The sequence below is a fragment of the Stylophora pistillata genome, chromosome 5, assembly GCF_964205215.1.
Source record: "Stylophora pistillata chromosome 5, jaStyPist1.2, whole genome shotgun sequence".
In the NCBI taxonomy this organism is placed as follows: domain Eukaryota; kingdom Metazoa; phylum Cnidaria; class Anthozoa; order Scleractinia; family Pocilloporidae; genus Stylophora; species Stylophora pistillata.
Window position 1 is genome coordinate 18,423,419 of NC_142523.1, and position 22,025 is coordinate 18,445,443.

Sequence of the window (22,025 nt, forward strand, 5' to 3'; positions counted from 1 at the left end):
GTAGAACCATACCTCCCACTAGAAGGGCTTTGAGATTTCACTTTCCTACCACCCTGTAATTTTTGTATAGTCTACTTGAAAAATCCTGGCCTCTTTGAAACCCAACCCCCCCCCCCACCCGACCCCTTCCATGAGGACATATGGTTATGTATTTTATCACACAATGACCAAAATTAATTTCAGAAATTGAAATTGAAAATTGAAAAAATAATTATGAGCCTCTCTGTGGGTAAAGACCCAAAGATCACTGTGGAAAAACGAAGATCTCAAGATTGAAGCGAAGATCTGAAAACTGACTAAAAAATTTGCGTGATAAATTGAACACTCAGATATAAAACTGTCTAAACTATCTGTTATTTCTGAATTTGACGTTGAAGCAACTGAAATTCAAAGCCGCAGAGAAAGGGGCATTAGAAAAAGGAGAAATGAGGACATGGTGTTCTAACTAACATTACTAAAACGGTGGGAGTGTAGAGTAATCCTCATTTTAAGTCAACAGGTTAGTTGTGTAAGTTAAAGCTACAAGCTTGTGGGATCGCATAAAGAAACCCCATTCTTCATATGTCGTAAATTGCATAGAACACTGAACAAACAGAACGTTGCCAAAGAATCCAACAATCCTTTGCTGTTTCAATAACTGTTTATATTGCTTTTCCTGAGTTCAAAGAGTGAAGTATGCAATTTGCTATTGAAGTGAAATATTTACCAACTGTGAATAACACTAAATAAACATTTAAACCACTTCAATACGTAAAACGAATATCTTTCTAAAAAAAACCAAGATTTGCAAAAAAATCACGAAGAAAACGAAGACCGTGGGTACCCATAGAGAGGCTCAATTATGTCTTAAACATTCATCAAAAAGGAATCTCAAATCATGTCCCACGTACGAACTTTTCACGAAGGTTGTCGTCTGTTCGGCTATTTGACAATTTTCTTGACCAAATCTAGCGCCGACAGTTACTGCCATCGAATATCCAGTTTGCCGTGTTTCAGACCCAGAGATGACGATACAAGTAGCCCGCATACACTTGACAAAGAATAGTTGACGAGGTCAGAAAATGGTCGTAATACCTGCGATTTCTGCCGTCGAGCACCCAAACTCATCATTATCATCCGACCAGGAAGTAAAGTAAATGCGTTAAAATCAATGTACAAAGCAAATGCATGCTTTTGAACAATCCAAAGTAACGTCTTTGACTAAAATCGAGTGAGATATTGCGACAGTCGATAAGCCAAGACTCATCAGTATCATCCGACCAGGAAGTAAATTAAATGTGTTAAAATCAATGTACAAAGCAAATGCATGCCTTTGAACAATCTAAAGTAACGTCTTTGACTAAAATCGAGTGAGATATTGCGACAGTCGATAAGCCAAGAATGGTGAATAAACTGAACACGTAGGCCGAAAGTCTGAGAAGCACTACTGCTGATCGGATGTAACACAATGTAAATGGGATGTAACCCTGGATGTAAGCGTAATGATATTCTCCTGTAATGAGGTTGTTTTACAATGGCAATGGTGAAGAAAGCCTCTCAAAGAGGAAAACCAAAACTGAAAAACCGAAGCATCAAAGACAAATTAAAGGTTGAGTAGTCTCCTTGGGAAACTGGGAACAGGGTTAAAATGTTTGGGTGCAAAGTCGAACTCGGATTCTTACGTACCACAGGGTTCCACGTTGAATTTATTTTTCGTCGAATGGGTACAAGAGCAATCTGCATTTTTGGCACGTAATACATGAATTTCCTTTTTTTCGTTTTTTGGTTTTTGTTTCTGTGTATTTTTTTGCATAGACAGAGTTCGAACCTCCAAGAGTTCTTAGAAAAAGTAACTTCCTTGTTCTCATTCAAGCCTGCACATCATTTGTTGTTAACGAAACTTGAACATATTTTAACACCTGTCAGTACTCCTTTACTGTAGCTAAACGAGGAGATGATAATTGGTATCCTCTCTTACTTAAACTTGATCCAGTGTAGTAAAGCCAATGGACTACGGCTACCCTCATAACTAATTACAGCCATGCTGAGGTATTTACCTTCAAACTAAACCATAGTTCGTAGAGGGGACTGGTTATGAAACCCGGTAAACATCGGAGGCCGATGTCTTTGTTATGGTTTCCCTTAGTCACGTGATCTTGACCGTGCACATGGAAAATCAACATGGAGATCGGAGTGCAGAGACTCACGCTGTATTTCGCCAGATTTTTGGCTTAGATTAATCTCGATTCCATAAGTGTTATAGCTACACTACTCATTAGTCGTCATGCCCGGAGATAACTGCGCTGTGTTTGGCTGTGGGAGTTGTAGAAGAACGAAAGGGATCGGTATTTGGAAGCTGCCTGCAGCGAAGGACGAGGCACACAAGAAGTGGGTATGTACTTCATGGCTGAATGCCATATAGACGACATATATTGCTAATTCCATATGGACGACATATACATCCTTTCACATCCCTAGCCACATCCCTATCCATCCTTTACCATCCGTATCCATCCTTTACCATCCCTATCCATCCTTTACCATCCCTATCCATCCTTTACCATCCCTATCCATCCTTTACCATCCCTAACCATCCTTTACCATCCCTATCCATCCTTTACCATCCCTATCCATGCTTTACCATCCCTATCCATCCCTAGCCATCCATTACCATCCCTATCCATCCTTTACCACCCCTATCCATCCTTTACCATCCCAAGCCATCCTTTACCATCTCTGGCCATACCCAGCCCTCCTTTACCATCCCTATCCATCCCTAGCTATCCCTATCCATCCTTTACCATTCATAACCCTCCCCAGCCATCCATTACCATCCCTATCCATCCTTTACCATCCCTATCCATCGTTTACCATCCCTATCCATCCTTTACCATCCCTATCCGTCCTTTACCATCCCTAGGCATCCTTTACCATCCCTATCCATCCTTTACCATCCCTATCCATCCCTAGCCATTCTTTACCACCCCTATCCATCCTTTACCATCCCTATCCATCCTTTACCATCCCTATCCATCCTTTACCACCCCTATCGATCTTTTACCATCCCTAGCCATCCTTTACCATCTCTGGCCATACCCAGCCATCCTTTACCATCCCTATCCATTCCTAGCTATCCCTATCCATCCTTTGCCATCCAAAACCCTCCCCAGCCATCCATTACCATCCCTATCCATCCTTTACCATCCCTATCCATAGTTTACCATCCCTATCCATCCTTTACCATCCCTATCCGTCCTTTACCATCTCTGGCCATCCCTAGCCATCCTTTACCATCCCTATCCATCCTTTACCATCCCTATCCATCCTTTACAATCCCTATCCATCCTTTACCATCCATAGCTCTCCCCAGCCATCCTTTACCATCCCTATCCATCCTTTACCATCCATAGCCGTCCCCAGCCATCCTCTACCATCCCTATCCATCCTTTACCACCCCTATCGATCCTTTACCATCCCTAGCCATCCTTTACCATCCATAGCCCTCCCCATCCTTTACCACCCCTATCCATCCTTTACCATCCCTAGCCATCCCTATACATCCTTTACCATCCATAACCCTCCCCAGCCATCCTTTACCATCCCTATCCATCCTTTACCATCCCTATCCATAGTTTACCATCCCTATCCATCCTTTACCATCCCTAGCCATCCTTTACCATCTCTGGCCATAGCCAGCCCTTCTTTACCATCCCTATCCATCCCTAGGTATCCCTATCCATCCTTTACCATCCCCAGCCATCCTTTACTATCCCTATCCATCCTTTACCATCCCTAGCCATCCTTTACCATCACTATCCATCCTTTACCATCCCTAGCCATCCTTTACCATCTCTGGCCATAGCCAGCCCTTCTTTACCATCCCTATCCATCCCTAGGTATCCCTATCCATCCTTTACCATCCCCAGCCATCCTTTACCATCCCTATCCATCCTTTACCATCCCTAACCATCCTTTACCATCCATAGCCCTTCCCAGCCATCCTTTACCATCCCTATCCATCCTTTACCATCCCTATGCATCCTTTACCATCCCTATGCATCCTTTACCATCCCTATCCATTCTTTACTATCCATAGCCCTCCCCAGCCATCCTTTACCATCCCTATCCATCTTTTACCATCCCAATCCATCCTTTACCACCCCTATCCATCCTGAACCATCCCTATCCATCCTTTACCATCTCTGGCCATACCCAGCCCTCGTTTACCATCCCTATCCATACCTAGCCATCCTTTACCATTCATAGCCCTCCCCAGCCATCATTTACCATCCCTATCCATCCTTTACCATCCCTAGCCATCCTTTACCATCCCTATCCATCCTTTACCATCCCTATCTATCCTTTACCATCCCTATCCATCCCTAGCCATCCTTTACCATCGCTAGCCCTCCTCAGCCATCCATAGCTATCCATAGCCATCCTTAGCCTTCCTTTACCATCCCTAGCCCTCCCCAGCCATCATTTAATGTTGCAGTGTATATTATTTGGGGAGGTAGATTGTGACCTATTTGATATGACTTGAGGATTAAAAAGGTTATAGCTCTTGATGTAACCTTACTTACTTGCTTTGTAACCAAATAACCGCAATGTATACACTCTTTTAAAATCAGCAACTGGGAACAAAATTGTACCTTAGACAACAGGAAATAGCATCTCAGAGGTGTTAAAAATCCACATTTTTCCTTGGGGTTAGATATTCTAGTCTTCTCGGATAGGGACGAATAAATGGAGTTCCCGTCTCCTGCAGGGTTAGGGGTACGAGACGTTAATTTCTCATGCACGAGATTACTGGGTGATGGATGTCCTCCCCTGGGGTGGTTGCTGGATGGGAATTGGTCCTGAAAAGTCCCCATGGGGAGTGGTCAATTAACATATGTATGTATGTATTATGTATTTGGTAAAATCCCACTTCCAGCCCTTAAAAATGGTAAATCCTAGCTCCCATTTTACCCCTTCATGACCCTCTGGAAATTTAATTTGCCTATTCTTTTTTCTCAAATATAAAGCCATGGTTCACTTGGTTTTGGATCATTTTTGACGTCATTTCATGTTCGATTACATTACAGACCCATACTCGACAGAACTAACGTCGATTTTTTGACTCAAGGTTTGTCCTTTTACATAGCTGTTTTCCTCTTCAGTTTAAGGTAGTTAGTGGATCTGCACAATTCTTTAATAAATTTTTTTAAATTCTTTCACTCGAAGTTTATTATTTGAGCATTCAAATACTTGAAAAAAAAAGGAGTGGTGTTCGAGCTATTAGCCATCAAAAAGGAACGATTTTTCCGTTTTTCCGCGCGTCTTTGCAGAAAATGTACCTCATCTAATAATTTCTATTTATTCAGATCCATTTAAGAAAAAAAAACAGAAAATTAATGTAAACAAAAAATAGATATTGAGTTTCGAAAACATATCTAGATAAAAAGTCAATCCAATCTTTTGCAAGTAGTTTAAAAAGTAAAATCTAAAAGCAAAATTGTATTTTCACCCCTTTAATCAATCTTGTACCCGCACCCTCTCCAGGGTGTATTTCTTTACCGTGGCAGTTTGTACATCCGTGGTAGAACTGTCTACTTACGTCCTAACCGATAGGATTCGCTCTTACATCTACTAATGATATTCCATGGTGATCAGGTCCTTGCGAAATGTTTTCATGGGAACCCCCACGAATATATTTGTCATTCATGTCTCACACTTCAACGACACGAGAAAACTGTTTGGGTGCGTGGATATGTTTTTCCTTTTATTTTACCATGGTTTTACTAGTACTTGAATCATCAGATCTCTTTTCGAATTGTTACCATGATTATTTTCTTCTTACTGATTGTCCTTTAAAATGCCGAAAAGGTATTATACTCTAACTACTCTAGATTATGAATGCGACCTCGTGTGTAGTATACAGGACGAGCACTTAATTTATACCAATAATCTTTTCTTTTTTTAATTGGGTTATGATTTTTTAATTTCTAATTTCCATTTTCACCTAAAATCATCATATACTTCGGTAATGAGTATGAGTATCTCGTCAGATTCTCATCAGGGATTCCGAAACCAAGAAAGAGATGATGACTGTGTTGCTTTTCCAACAAAGTACTAAAGCTATATAGTATGAGAAAAGTCAATACACTGGCTTTTGTGGTCTTTTTGTTAATGAAGTATATTAAAAATAAAAAAAAAGTGAGCAGCACGGAAACAGGTAGATTTTAAACTTTAAAAACTTTACTTCCTACGCGTTTCGACTGTATACGCATTCTTCATCAGGGAATGTTTTTTTAAAATTTTTCTTCACTTCCTATCTAATTTTTTTTCATTTCTCCTTCTTCTTGCAGGCAAGTAGCAATCTGATAATCCATCTCTGAGATGCTCTGCTCCCCTTTTCCTTTTCATCTGACAATTTCTTTGCCCATCTTTAAATAAAGAAAGAAATAGATCTTAATAAATGTTCTGGTTACCAGTATGTTCATGAATAAACACATTAAATGAGGAAAAATTCTTTTCACCCTCTGCCCTTTCTCCATCTATCATCACCACCTGTAGTTCATCTGCAGATGAAAAAATCATATTGTACATCATGCAGAATTAATCATATTATTAATTCTGTATTTACCAACAACCCGTTGGCTCAGCTGGTCTGGGCACTGGACTGTTGTGCGGGAGACTGGGGTTCGATTTCCAGTCGGACCAACACTATCTAACCCTGCATTGGAGGGACATAAAAGAACCACTGAGGACATAATAAAAACCTGGCCTACACACTTCATACTTATCCACCTCATTCATATCATTGTAAAGCACCTTTGGATATGTACATAGAAATGTGCATTATATAAATCCTCTATCATTATCATTAATATCATTATTTCCTATATAAATGAATCTCAACTTTGTTACGAAGCAATCTGCAATATAGCTGGTATAAAATTATGTCTACTGTTTGCTCAACCAAACATCTTACCTTTTCCATTCTTTTCACCCTCTGTCATCACCACCTGCAGTTCATCTGCAGATGAAAAAATCATATTAATTCTATATTTACTATGTAAAGGAATCGCTCCCTTGTGACGAAACAATCCATGATATTAAATTCTCTTAAGGTTTTTCTTTTTACAACCAAACTTACAAATACCTTTTTCTTCATTTTCAGGGTCTGCCATTTCTCCTTGTTTCAACACCTTCTGCAGTTCATCTGTAGATAAAAGAATCATTATTAACTACTTGTACTACTATTTTTAACAAATGTTTCATGTTAGATGTAAAAGAATGGTACCCAATGATTGATAGGAGCTGAGATTACTGTCTAATGAAAAATGAATGGGAAGACTTTCTTATACTTTTCCCCTACTGTTACAGTAGTAACATGGTATTATTTAAACAATATTTATTTAACCAGGTAAGCTTTCATTTTAGTGTCCATAAGTTCATAGATTTGCACTCTAACTTATGTTAGAGTGCAAATCTAATGTTTTAGCAATGGAAGCATACGAATCTGGTTTACATGATTATCCTAATGAAACCTTCTGTTCCTACTGCTTTATTCTTATCATTTGATGTTCTGCTTTTGCTTGTATCCCTGTTTAGTGATTTTCACAGGGACAGATGCCTCGTATTTCTGCTAAATATGTTGCTAGTGAAGACTAGCCCTTAAAGAACAGTTCCAAAAGAACATTTAACCTAACCATACACAAGACAGTCTTAAATACTATATAGAGTGTGTTCATGGCGGCCATGTTGGTATCATCAACAACTTTATTTATGTATGATACTTTCCAGACATAGGGAATAATGATAATATGCTGTTATACATTACCATTTGCTTGGTTTTCCTTGAATACTATAAAAGATTTTTATTAAGACCATTAGAAAAATAAATAAATAAAGTTGGATTTAGCAGTGGCTCCTCCACAGAGTGGCTATTCGTCCACTATTTCAAATTGGAAATTAGAAGTTGATTTTTATGGAGGGAGGAAAACCAGAGAACCTGGAGAAAAACCCTCGAAGCACAGGAGAGAACCAACAAACTCAACTCACATATAATGCCAGATCCAGGAATCAAACCCGGGACCATAGTGGTGAGACGCGAGTGCCCTCACCGCTGCGCCACCTGTGCTCCCCATAATATATTTTTTCCTTAAAAAAAATTACCACAACCATGTTATTACACAGTGGAACCTCAATTATCAGGGACAACATCAGACTAGGCCAAGAAGTTTGGATAATCCAGCCTCCGGATAACCCAGAAAGTGAATGAATATTGCTGAGGTAGAAGCTTTATTTAATACTTCTGACTCATGTACTTACTTGTATTCATGAAAGATTTGATTGTATTATTATCCTAGTTTACGTTCGTCTCAACATCGATCAAGTTCAATTGAATAAACGAGTAAATCTTCACATAAGATTTGCCGCTATTTTTCCTTTGGACCAATCTGGTTGACAAGGCCAGTAAAATAACCCATGACTATCGCTACAAATTTTCAATGAGTTTTTGCAAAGCTCTTCAAGTTGCAGATCATTTTTAGTGTGATCTGAAAACACTCCTGTTGACTTATCGAACACTTCCTATTATCCAACTTTTCGTGCTTTCAATCAAAAACAGACATTACAAAGTATACTGCACCTTCATCCAGCTTCTGTAAAATATTTTCTGGCAAAGAAGACCTCTTAATATGGCAAAAGGTTAACTGCCCATCTGGGAATCTCATTTTTCTTCCAATGCAGCCAATGTTGCTGCTCTTTATGTAAAATCTGATGGCTGCTTCCTGCCCACCTGCAGCTGGATGAATTTTGACAGCTTTTGTGATGTTGAAGGCTGCTACTTCACCACATAGGCATCCTTTTGGCTTTGATTTTGGTACCAAAAATGTCTTTGCCTGAAAAAAATAAAGAAATGAAAACAATCAATAGCTGCCATGTTGGTTTGTTAAAAAAAAAAAAAAATTTTCTATCAAGAAATATGAATGAATGAACTTTATTTATTGTTGATAACGTGGGGAGTGATCACCCAATCTCCCGAGCCAAGGGCTCATGTATAAGATGCTAGACTAAAGGAAATACAAAAATAAAATATGTTTTTTGTCATGCAAAAATATTGCATTGTTTCTGGCACCAACATAGCACCAACATGGCACCAACATGGCCATGAACACTTTATTTTATCTAATACTGACAAAGAATGGAACATAGAATAACCAATTATCAGTGAATTTCTGGATAAATTAATGAATATTACTTTACAGCTTTATCTATGAAATTCATTAGTATGTGGATATTAATCACTTACTTCTTCATAATTATTTGCTGCCTTTTCCAGTATCCCTAAAATCACTTCCTTAATGGCATTGTTAGGTGCATTTAAGCTTGCACTTTCTTTATCAACACCACTATTTCCAATTGCCTTGTACTGGGGTAGCAAGGTGCCAGCACACCAGTCGCTCAGTTCATTGTAAAAACTTTCTTCTAGCATACCAAGTCTCTCAAGAATCTAATCAGACAAAAAAATATGTATGTTTAAACCATGCTAATAAATAGTTGTTAGTATAAAATAAATAAGGGTTTGGCTGCATCTGTGGGGTGGTTTTCTTAACCCTGTGAAACTGAGTTACATGTACTAAAATGCAATACAGGACTTTATATTTAATACTTAGGACCTTTGTCTTCTTTTCTTCGCGTTTGACTATTACTTGACAAGGAGTTTTTATTTAATTGGCTTATGAAAATCACTCTGTCTTATACTTTACCTTTGCTGTTGAATAAAAAAGTAGGGCATAAGACATCTGAGACCTTAGGTCTAAGATATCTCTACATTGCTCGCCTTCAACTATATCTTGTACTCTTTCAAGAACATTAGAACTTTTTGGGTTTAAGATTACTGCTTCTAGGTCTTGATGAAGACCTAAGATTAACCCAACACTTCGCATGGACTCTCCTATTGCCTCTGCAAATTGGGACTGAAAGCTGAGGCGTGAGGAGATGTCCAGTGGGTCTGAAATTTCTGGAAACAGAACTATTGTCAATCTTGAGATGGTCCTAAAGACAAATAAATCTGACGTAAATAATAATTATAATATGTGATGATTATGATATAACTATGATATGTTATGTTTTATATGATTTTTATAATATATATGGTAGTGTGCATTTTGAAAGATATTTAAATGTGTGAGTTGGCGGGGGGGAGGAAATATCCTTAGATCATCAGGGGGGGGGGGCTTCAATAAAAGAAAAGAAATTCATCATCATAGCCCGCCCCCTTTAGATAAATTACCAGTATGAATGCTCCCATACCGTAAAAGTTTCTTTGAGCTTGAATGACTGAATACACTTTTGGGGTTGAAGGTGATGACAGGCAGAGCCTTTGTCACTTTTTCACCATGGTACGTGGTTCTCTCAACCTAATGATAAAGAAATGAAATAACTTTAATTGAGAGTAATTACTAACTCATTAGGGCTAGCCAAAATGAAAATCAACTTCTGAATAGCCCTTTCCCAGGATACGGCCGGATGTACAAGCATTCCTGGATGTATCACACTTAAGTTTCATCCAATAAGGAAAGGTCTTCTGGTAAGTACATCCGGGAATACTGTGCATCAGGCCATATCTCAGGAAAGGGCTCTTCCCATTTGATCATGGAATGAGAACCACAAGTTTCTAAGCTGCAGGCTATTAAGTACTACCTTTGCAAAAACAAAGGCCTTTTATTTTAAAACCTGCTTCATGATCAAGACACTTCCTTGAAAGTGGTAATTAATTCCCTAAATCTTGAGTTGATTTTAAATTCTTTTCTGTATATGCCATTAACGGTTACTTAAGTTAGTTATGATCTCTGTCAGCTTGCAGTCATGAATAAATATTTGGAACAATATCCATAAAAGTATTAACATCAGCATACCTTATTAAACACACTGACCACAACCTTTTCAATGACCTTAAAGTCATCAGCATCTTCCCACCATATTGGGATGGTTCTATTTTCAAGCTTTTTCAGAAGGCCAGCTGCAGTCCCCTCTGAAAGCAAACAAAGGACGTAAACATGCTGGGATGGCATGTACTTGTGAAAAGGAAACTTTCTTCTTCTTTTGTATTCCTAATATGATTGTTGACATCATTAAATTAAAATTGAGTTGCAGGTAAACTAAATGAGGTATATATGCAAAATGAATTCCAATAACTACATCAAAAAGCATGAAACAAGATATCTTTAAAATGAAGACATTGCCGTTTACATTCTAAAGATATAATTGTTTAAAAAATGCTTTTTGTGGAGGAAGATGTTTCAGTCAAAACTCTAGATTTTAGAAATTCATATCTTTAGATTGAATTTAACTTTATCTGTTATCTCATCAGTTTTGAACATTACTCAATTACGTATATAAGAACGATCCTTCGCAGTAAAGCACTATTTGAGCAATAGTGGAAATCAGACCTGAAAAAAATTTCAGGCCTGTACGGGATTCGAACCACTGACCTCTGCGATACTAGTGCAGCGCTCTACCAATTGAGCTAACAAGCCAACTGGGAGCAGGCCATCAAATTAATTCGATATAAACCCATAGATGATAAATCGAACAACAACAAACATATGAAACATCCCTTACCAAACTGATAAGATGGCAATAATATGGGAGAAATGAGTGCCATATATGGACCATATATGGAAAGTAACTGGGTGTAGTAAAACAAAATATGGGTTTCATAACAGACCTGCATTAATTCCTAACTTAAATATGTTTTTAATGTGGAACATAAATTTTAACACATCAATAATGTGGGAAAAATATGTGAACTGATTTCCCCATACAATAACCACATTATCCCTCATTCCACATTACTTTTACTGACCCTCCACATAATAACCATATTATCTCTTAGTTTGAGACATTATAACTGCAAAATGTGGCAGTGATAAAGATAACCATAGTAATGCCATATATGGAATTTACATGGCACATAAGAACAGAAATGTTGGGGCCAAGATACGATTTTGCCAGATTTTCAGTTTTGCACCCTTGTTTGCACTGAATAGTCATAATGATGGCGAATAAATGCAATTGATCGAGTGCCAATGAATAAAAACTATACAGTTGGACACCCCCCCCCCCCCCCCCCCAATTTGGACTTGGTTATTCCAAGGTGATCCTGGATTTGCTCTATGGTCATTTATTATCAGTCATTTTGAGCTATTCTCACTTCCCCTGAGGGTTCAAAACAGCAGGTTTCACCTGTAGCTAGAAGATGACACCTAAACTAAATCAAACAATTGGAAGTCAAGGAAAGGAGTAAGTCCAGATATCCTAGTCTCCAACTGCTCAGCACACTATTTACAATAACCACATTTCCCAGGCTTTATAGACTATACTATTATAAAAGTAATAATCTATTACTCAAAAGAGCTAGAATACAGCTAAGTAAGCTGGAAAATATTCAGTTGACTTATGCATGGACTACACATACTGTTTTTGTCCACCAAGATTTTAACCTCATCATTCAACATGTGCATATCAATGTAGACCTTGTGATGCAATACATGTACATTACCCTTCATTTTGCATCCTTAATGCTGCATGCTATTCATTCTTGTGACAATTGTTATGGATAAGCATGCGATATTCATATTGTGAGATTACTTTGTAACTTCTGAAAAGATGTGAGTGGTTATTGCACGAAAGTGCCAGTCAGAATAATTATCCTTTATTATGAGGAAGCAATCCACCAAAGACTGTCTAGAAATTGCACACCAACAGTATCAACTGTTTTGTCTGGAAAATCACTGAAACCATCAATCTTTTTCAATGTGATTTGGAAAGCGAGCAATGTAAACAACAGGTGATCCAGTGTTTCTTAACTCCATACAAACACAAATGTCTTCAATGTTGTTGATGGGGACTAAAACACACTGGTCATCTAAAGGTGGATAGCAACAAGCAATGTGTGTAACAGGACAGACACCCAAAACTTCATGTGTTGGACACATAAAGCCAGTCTGTTCCAGAAATGGAAGGATAACTGCTGCATACTGGACTGAATCATTCCGAGGACTAAGTGCTTGCACAAAAACTTCAACTTGCCCGTACTTGATTTTGTTACTGTCTTTATACGAAACTGTGTAGGAGTTTCTCACCGATACACGCTTATAAGCTCGGGAATGAATAATTCTGCCTCTAATTTGAACTCTGGCAAAGAACTTGACTTCATTTAATGAATCCACTTCCAAACCAGGGACAACATCATCTTCAAACTCTGGCCTTAGTCCACCACTCCTCAATGTGCCAACAATGTTTATACCTTCTCCAATAGGAGTTCTGTTTTCTCTGCAATTGAAAAACATCAGATTTGGTTTTCACATCTAAATTTGGAATAATTATTTTATAACTGTATGAAAACATCAATTTGGTTCATTTAAAACCATTGTCAGGGCAACTATAAGAAAAACTTACAGAGCAAATGTATATAAATGCATATATCCTTAATTAAGCTACCTTAAGATGCTACATGTAAGTGAATAACTATTGTTTTCTATGCAGTACTCTCAGCGAACATCTTCGACCTTCTTTTTGAACAGGAAGATGTTTCCCACGTGTAGGTCTCTTACTTTTCACTCCCATTTCTCAGCTTTAATACTAGGTTTTTTGCTTGTCCATCTGGCATTTTTGCAATCAACTCGGGCATGTTTTGTCTGCATGACACCGCACTCAATATCTATAAATAAGTAAAAGATTTGTAAATAAAATCACTTGAGTTTATTGTAATTATGTTCATTCCACGTACTACAAAAAAGTAATGAAATTGCAATTAAATAAAATTGTTATTGCCCCTTCTAATATACTGAGATCTGAATTTAAATAACTATACATAGAGAGAGAAGTTGCACTGTACTTTGGCTTTTAAGGCACAGAGGTGTGACCAAATATGACTTTTTAGGCCCAAAACCAAACGTCTAGTCGCATATGCAACCAGCTACAAGTACATCTTAAATATACTAGAAAAGGAAAATGTCAACTGGCCTTTCTTTATGTCTTGCTTGTGTAAAGAAAAATTACCTGGTTGGCAACATTCTGAGTTCCATGGAAGAAATCTGATATGTCTCCATTCCAGTCTTCAAAAACAAACAAGGAGTTGCACCACAGTGGGCCATTTGCATTCACATCTTCCACCAAATGAAGCAAGTTATGAACATTTAAAAGCAAATATCTTGGAGCTAAAGAACAAAAACAAAACTGCTATATTCACCAGGACATTATAAATATGCAACAGTCATAAATAGTTCATCATAGTCAAATAGTTTTTTCACTGCAGCTACAAAATTGCAATTTACTGTTGTATTGAAAGTATGTAACAAACCATACCATAGTAGACATCAACCATTTCAACAAAGTGAGCCAAGAGCATCTCTGCTTTCTTTAGATCATAAGGGGAGATAGACTCTTGACAGAGAAGATAGATTCCTCCAACTAGTAAAGCATAGTGGTTGAAAAGCTCATCTGAAAGAATGCCTTTCATACAAGGAAGTGAATAAAAGAATAGCCAACTCCTATATTCTGCAGCTGAAAGAAAATGAAACAAAGCATACATTGGACTGTATCAAGGACAAATAGTATTAAAAAATAATATCATTATCTTAAGGACTGTGTCAAAAGAAAACAAAAATGGTTGCCCAAGCACTTGCATGTACAAATGTATAACACACACAAAACAAGTCAACTAGCCTTTTTCTCTTTGGTGTCAATAACATTTGGTTAAGATTTGATAAAAAATAAAATCAGTGCACCCTACCATAATCCTTGACTGGACACCTCTCTAACAAGAAGCAGTGCCAAAGAATTAATACATTAAAGGTCAAAACAGTGAACTTACCTTTCCAGTGTTTACGATGTGAGTCAATGCTTCTAGGTACCCGAGTAATGGCACTTGGTGGTTTGATACTCAGCAGGCGAGAGTCTACTTGATGTACCAGTTCTCCACAATACCACTTCTTGCCAGTGTTAGACGAGTCAAACCATAGGCTAACTAGTGTCTTGACCACACCAAGGCAGACACCATGCATATAATCAATGCTGACACCAAGAGGTATGCTGAAACCTGGAAGTCCAAACAACGGGCTGGGAGATCTGAAGCCATTAACCTGAAAAAGTTTTCATAGAAGTGACATTTAAGTATTTGGGGTTGGACTGGTCTGATTAAGTGCAATAAGACAGTCAGCTCTGTAGGGAGCCTAAAATTACAGCATGTTACTTAATAATTAGAACGTTTGTAGTGACTCACCAGAATGTCCGCCAAGGTCCTGCATACCCCTTATAATTAACAATTATTCTCCTCAGGTTTGGTGAATATCGTTGAATAATCCCTGAGACGAAGTCGAGGGGATTATTCGACAATATTCACCAAACTTGAGGCGAATAATTGTTTTAGTATAATTTCAGAGCTGAACAACAGAAATTTCTAAAATCATAATATTTTAGTAACATTTATTAACTTTTTATTTTATCATTTTATATAAACCGCGTGGAGCAGTTTATATAGCGTCATATAAGGAATCGCTCGACCAATCAGATTACTGGAAACTCTTTGCTCAGCTCTGAAATTATACTAATATGAAATACAATATTGTATTTTGGGTGCAGGGTGGGTCTATAAAATTATCTTGCATACCAACTACACCGTATATATTCGACTCCAGCCTTTACTTTTTAGAGCAACTTACTGATGAATTTTCATGCAATGCTTTCAATGAGTCTTGCTCTATGTCCTTTGAGGTTCGTAGTTCCGCATGGCCAGTTGGGGTATCCCTGAAAGGGAAGGTAACAACATGACCTCTAGCAGAAGTGCTGACAGTTTTGCCTTTTTCTTTACAATAGCAGCAGCTGTCATGCCCACTGTAAGAAACCTGTTCTAGCACTGCAGACCGTGCTGGCAGATCAAAATGACCTGACTAGTAATGACCCACTAGTATCGCAGAGGTCAGTGGTTCGAATCCCGTACAGGCCTGAAATTTTTTTCAGGTCTGATTTCCACTATTGCTCAAATAGTGCTTTACTGCGAAGGATCGTTCTTATATACGTCTCATAACCGCAGTTCACTCATATGTTTCATATGTTTGTTGTTGTTCGATTTATCATCTACGGGTTTATATCGAATTAATTTGATGGCCTGCTCCCAGTTGGCTTGTTAGCTCAATTGGTAGAGCGCTGCACTAGTATCGCAGAGGTCAGTGGTTCGAATCCCGTACAGGCCTGAAATTTTTTTCAGGTCTGATTTCCACTATTGCTCAAATAGTGCTTTACTGCGAAGGATCGTTCTTATATACGTCTCATAACCGCAGTTCACTCATATGTTTCATATGTTTGTTGTTGTTCGATTTATCATCTACGGGTTTATATCGAATTAATTTGATGGCCTGCTCCCAGTTGGCTTGTTAGCTCAATTGGTAGAGCGCTGCACTAGTATCGCAGAGGTCAGTGGTTCGAATCCCGTACAGGCCTGAAATTTTTTTCAGGTCTGATTTCCACTATTGCTCAAATAGTGCTTTACTGCGAAGGATCGTTCTTATATACGTCTCATAACCGCAGTTCACTCATATGTTTCATATGTTTGTTGTTGTTCGATTACTCAATTAGTTATTCAAAATTTTTCATATTTATTATTTTCAATTTCACCTAATATTGATGTCATTTTGCTACCAAAAATGGTAATGGTTGGGAAAAACTTAAAATAAAAGATTCTCCTTATGACAAGTACTTTTCCCATGTGAAATAAATTTTAAGTCCTTCTGACTTAAGCACTGAAGGTTATTAACACACCCATGCTTAAGAACAATGATTTTGGTACCATGCCATGCTGAAAAAATAAATATTATTACCAGGGATGGTTGGATCTTTTTATTTATGCAACTCCAAATATTATGGATATTCTTTGGCACTTTTCTTTTTGATGCTTCAATTCTAGTTACGTAGCCAAAATATGAGAAAACTGATCATGAACAACTTTATGTTGAGCTACTTAATCCACCTACCATAAGCTTGGGTGTTCCCAAATACTGACAATGCAGCTTTAACAGCTGTACTTTTAGCTGTTATTGGGCTGCCTGCTGCAACAACTGGTGAAAACTCTAGCTTGTCTCCCAAGCTAGAGAAATGGGTTGACAAGGCAACCCCACCAAATATTAGTAAGGCAGAGGTATAATTCATGCCTTTGTAAATCTCCTTGAGAATCGTCAGCAGGTTACGAAGACCATCTCCTGTGTCAAGATCTAAAAAAACCACCAGTAATTCATAAAATGCGGACTGTACAAATCTCAAACAATGTACCCGCAAGCACACTCTGTTGACTGTATAATCAATTCGAATGTGGTTTGCATTTGAAAATAACTCTTTAAATGAAAAGCTGATTTCCATGAAACTTTCCACATTTATAGTATGAACCATAATACTCAGCCCTAAACCCCAACCTTTGTTATGTATCAGTATGTATCACATATATATATTTAACAATTATTCGCCGAAGGTGAGGTGAATATCGTCGACTAATCCCCTCGACTTTGTCTCGAGCATTATTCGACAATATTCACTGCACCTGAGGAGAATAATTGTTTTCGTATAATTTCAAAGCTGAACAACAGAGTTATTTCTAAAATCATAACATTTTAGTTTAACATTTTATATAAACCGCGCGGAGCAGTTTATATAGCGTCACATAAGGAACCGCTCGACCAATCTGATTGCTGGAAACTCTTTGTTCAGCTCTGAAATTATACTAAATATATATATAGGATTCATAGTCAGTCCTTGGCAAATGTAATTTATACAAGTAGAATAAAAAGAAAACCAAGACAGGCCGCCAGTAACTGCCAGGAATATTTAATTACAGAACGTTTTGGCCTTTGGCCTTCATCAGCTATTTACATATGATCATGTTCGTCCTTTGTGGGCAAAGATGACCACAACTTCAAGCCGCTGGGGGAAAGGGGTTACAAACTACTTATAATATATTTTTATACACTCAATAGGTGGATTCATGCTGACGTCATTGTTTACATTTTTGCTCATTTGCAGACGGCTTTGCGTAAAGAAGGAAGCATGTTAGATACAAATTGACTTCAGGCAGCTAAAGAGCTAGAAAACCTTAGTACATGGTGAAATTTTTAGCTCTTTGGGTGTAATATTCAAGGAGAAATAGTCCATCAAAAACTGCAAAATTTCTGGACTGGCAAAAGCACTAATGAGCTCATACATTCTATGTAAAACTTTGAGTTTTTAAACCCATGTTGCACAAAAAGTATTCAATGCATCAGGCTTGTATTCATTGGCCGAGTTAATCGTACTTTGACCTTTCGATATTCAGAACTGATTTATTTTTAGCTCCATCAGAAACTGAATTGCTTATGCTAATGAGACAAATATTGTAAACAAGGATTCCCCTATTGCAGAAAGGTTGTAGTATACATTTATACATATATAAAAATAGGTATTTGTATATATGTATAATAGGTATTAGGTATTTTTATATTATCTAAATGTATACTACAACCTTTCTGCGATGGAGTGTATATATATAACGTGTGAAGTTGTGAATGATATATTTCATTAACTATGTAAGGTTGCAACGGAGCTCTATTTCAAGAAAATAAGATGGTAATGTGCACTAGTGTAATAAATCAACAGGTTTTTTAAGCAAAGCATATTTAATTTATAGTTTACCTTCAAAGTCATTATTAGGCAAATTAAGCTGGCTGTCCAGCACACAGTAGTTGCTGTCTGATGAGTTGATTAGCCTCGACTCGAATGTGGGATTTTGATCCAAGGACCCATAATGGTGGGTTGGAACCAGGCTGAAGGCCATAAAGCTAAAGGAAAGAAAAATATGACAAGAATTAGACAATCATAATAATCACAATCTTGGAAATATAAAGGGTTTCTTATACAAAAAGTTTCATACTACATTATCATTTTAAACATTTTTATGCTTAGTTTCATATTGTCAGTTTATAAACATATAATGTGGATCAAAACAGGGCCATAGGGTCGGGTGTACCTTCTTTCCATTTTATTTCTGTGATAATTAAAAAATCCAAAATCGATTTCAATTTTGCATTTTCTGACTTCAAAAGTTGAATTTTCAATTTGGAATTCCTTGTTTTCCATGTTCACACCAAGGAAAATGGAAATCATGAGACTCCTTCGAATTTTATTATGCCTGAAAATTACCTACCATTTTCGATTTTCTTATACCTCTCAAAAAAGCCAAATCAAATGCCGACAAAAATATACGGTGGGGGAGGAGGGCCAGCAGATGCGTATCTGACAGGGGAGGGGAATGTTGCCTCTCAAAAAGAAAAAAAAACCGACGGGGGATACGCTTTAATACATAGGCTTGGCTACTAAGGAGAACCAAGACATTCGTTCTTTTTATATTCTTCTAGATCGTAAAGACTGCCAGAAATAATTTTTTTAAAAAACTTCAATCGTAGACTAAAGTGTGCTGTTGGGTAAAAATGGTCATTGTACCTTCTATCTGTTTCCATCCAAAACAAAACAAGATATCTGCAGCGACATTTTAAGCCGGGTTTTAAGTTATTTGAGGTTATCAATGTTGTTTATTATTCAAATTCGATAGTGAGGAAAAGGCATATTTTTACATTCTAACTCAGCCGATTGCCGAGGTATCTGCAGGTTAATCTCAACATCCTTTCTACTCTTTGTTTCTATAACACAAAAGATATTCAGTAAATATGGTCTCACTCTTAAAACTGATAATTTAGGATATCAGATTCTGTCGTTTTTCAAGAGAAAGACTCCCAATATTTAGCTCATCTTTCTTATTTTGAAACTGTAACTTCTCAAAAATTTTGCTTATTTGAAGAAATCAGCTTTTAGAGTGTCTATCGACTTTGTATAAGAAATCACATTAAGTTTCATCACCAAACGTCTTTAGATGTTGACTGAATGTATGAAAGCTTTTGGGAGTTTGTACTATCTGCACACAAAAAACCTAGAATATTAAAAGTACTTGTACTAAACTCGTGAACAATAATTAATACTAAATACGGTAGTGCTAATTCCCACTAAAGTACTATATTTGTTTCATGGGTTTAGTTTGAGTACTCTGTTTCAAAATAAAGAGACCTCAGCAATCAGCCATCAACACTGATAAGCTCAAATAAGTTAAAACCCAGCTTAAAATGTTGTTGCAGATATCTCGTTTTGAATGTAAAATGTAATTGTTTCCTTACCTGGGAAGGCCATTCTCGAGTCTACACGAGGGGAGTATTAAGGCTCTTCAAAAGATGCTTAGCATGAGGAAAATGATGTGTAAACTACATCGTAATGGTAACGGAAATTACACGTAACTTTGCTAAATAACAGAGAATAGTCATTCAAGTTGGTAGCCATTTAAAATGAATTCATGAGAGGAGACAGGGGATGAGTCAATGCACCATTTCAGCCCTCCCCCGGTCGAGAATGTTTTGTCAAATTTCCAACTTCCGAATTTCCTTTGTAAAAAAATTAGAAAATTAGTTTCCTTGCATTTGACAAGGCAAAATCTGGAGATTTGTACTATATAACATTGGCTTCGTGATGGGATGAAACATGTTTTTATGTTTCAAGCAAAGGGCAACATGGTGTCAACTGTTCGCAGTTTCCAAAGAAATAGTGCATGGCAAATCCAAACTTCAAGGTGAAAAATTACATTTGAAAAACCAGAAATACAAGTTTTTGGTCAATTTTTCAATTCTCGATTTTTAACAAAATTGAATGGAATGAAGGTTCAAGTACCCCCATAGCCACCAATATATCCAGGAGTTAAAAAGACCTACCTCGACAGGATGCACCCTTTTTTCCAAGCAATGACCTTCTAATGAACATATTTTTGACAAACTTTAAAGAACACTCCCATATATATGATGAGCACAGGAACAGTTTGACTGCAGAAGTTTTATCATGTGACCACATTTTTAAAATCAGCAGAAACGTTGGAGTAGTTCGAGGAAAGGACAATCAATTTGTAACCCAGTACAACCAAGTTTTTATTGCTTTGAATGAAAAAGGAGAAGTAATAGGATGGTGTCTTACCAAATCGACGAAATTTTCAGAAATAGAAGACGTACTGCAAGGAATAAAACAGAGGCTAGATAGTAAAGGCAAAACCTTACAAATGGTATGTGTTGATGACTGTTGTAATGTGCGAAACAAATACAATCAAATGTTTCCAAATACTGAAGTGAAACTTGATTTGTTTCACGCATGCCAACGAATAACAAAAACTTTAAGCAAAGTTGACCTCATTGGAAATTCGTTCATGAGAGAGTTTTCGCAAATATTCAGAAGAGATGACGACCAAGGTCCAACTAGGTTGAAAGACACCCCGGCTAAGGAGCAGCTAGAAAAGAATTTAAACTCTCTCTTGGAACGTTGGATTGATGTCCCTGATGGTCCTTTGGGAAATGCAAAAACCGCCATTGAATTAGAACATCTGCGGGTACATATCAAGAGAGGCTGTATGTCTGATATACCTCCGGGTTGCGGTACAGAAAGGAACGAACAGCTACATAGACTTCTTAACCGTTCCCTTATCACTGGAGCTACCAAGATTTCGGTTGAGCTTGTCACAGCATTATTAACCGTACTTTTTTATTATCATACCAGTAAAATGTCTGCCTCCCGTCATCATTGTAATTCGAGAGTTGTGCCTGTAGTTCCGGTAAATGGCATAGACAATGTTCATCACTATGAGATTCCTACACAACCGTTGATTGGTGATTCAGCTGCTATGGAGCAAACTGATGGAAATCTTCGCCAGACAGCTAGTAATTCAGATTTGAATCAAGAGGTTACTGTAACTGAAACAATAGCTGACCTATGTACAGATTTTGTAGCCCAGTCTATTATTAATGTGGCGTTCAGCGTTCAAGAAATCATAAGCAATGTTGATGCGCAAAGCTGCAACAGAGCCTTTGACTCTAGCAGTCTGTTGCACCTGTTGAAACTTTCGAACCTTCTTTCTCTAGAAGCTACTGAAAGTAATGATCCTATCA

General features: G+C 37.5%; 3 protein-coding genes across 15 annotated transcripts; 1 reads left to right on the top strand and 2 right to left on the bottom strand.

Annotated features, from left to right (window-relative positions):
- Positions 1-1,626: 1,626 nt before the first annotated feature.
- LOC148730641 (uncharacterized) lies at positions 1,627-7,904 on the top strand. Of its 8 annotated transcripts, none has more exons than XR_016001171.1 (4): positions 1,629-2,371; positions 5,067-5,107; positions 5,635-5,721; positions 7,145-7,904. XR_016001171.1 is itself a non-coding variant. In XM_088759971.1 (4 exons), exons 1-4 carry the CDS (start codon positions 2,264-2,266, stop codon positions 7,231-7,233), a joined length of 381 nt encoding a protein of 126 aa, XP_088616097.1. In that variant the 5' UTR covers positions 1,640-2,263; the 3' UTR covers positions 7,234-7,904. The 8 variants fall into 8 exon arrangements, 4 of the variants coding, with proteins under 4 accessions (XP_088616097.1, XP_088616099.1, XP_088616100.1 ...); XM_088759971.1 differs by having other exon boundaries at positions 1,640-2,367; positions 5,007-5,107; XR_016001169.1 differs by having other exon boundaries at positions 1,627-2,371; positions 5,007-5,107; positions 5,635-7,904.
- On the bottom strand, positions 5,323-20,408 carry LOC111320539 (uncharacterized). 6 transcript variants are annotated; one of them, XM_088759963.1, is made up of 13 exons: positions 20,223-20,408; positions 18,691-18,836; positions 17,007-17,243; positions 10,914-11,005; positions 10,285-10,391; positions 9,738-10,026; positions 9,281-9,481; positions 8,618-8,870; positions 7,808-7,831; positions 7,127-7,186; positions 6,956-7,000; positions 6,608-6,697; positions 5,323-6,407 (listed from the first exon to the last, which is right to left on the bottom strand). In XM_088759963.1, exons 2-13 carry the CDS (start codon positions 18,830-18,832, stop codon positions 6,286-6,288), a joined length of 1,662 nt encoding a protein of 553 aa, XP_088616089.1. In that variant the 5' UTR covers positions 18,833-18,836; positions 20,223-20,408; the 3' UTR covers positions 5,323-6,285. The 6 variants fall into 6 exon arrangements, 5 of the variants coding, with proteins under 5 accessions (XP_088616089.1, XP_088616092.1, XP_088616088.1 ...); XM_088759966.1 differs by having other exon boundaries at positions 8,768-8,870; positions 10,890-11,005; XM_088759962.1 differs by having other exon boundaries at positions 10,890-11,005.
- LOC111334392 (uncharacterized) lies at positions 11,715-16,741 on the bottom strand. The gene is made up of 7 exons (XM_088760721.1): positions 16,733-16,741; positions 15,699-15,926; positions 14,852-15,119; positions 14,344-14,541; positions 14,038-14,195; positions 13,590-13,696; positions 11,715-13,308 (listed from the first exon to the last, which is right to left on the bottom strand). The coding sequence occupies exons 1-7, from the start codon at positions 16,739-16,741 to the stop codon at positions 12,777-12,779; spliced, it is 1,500 nt and encodes a 499-aa protein (XP_088616847.1). The 3' UTR covers positions 11,715-12,776.
- Positions 20,409-22,025: the final 1,617 nt, after the last annotated feature.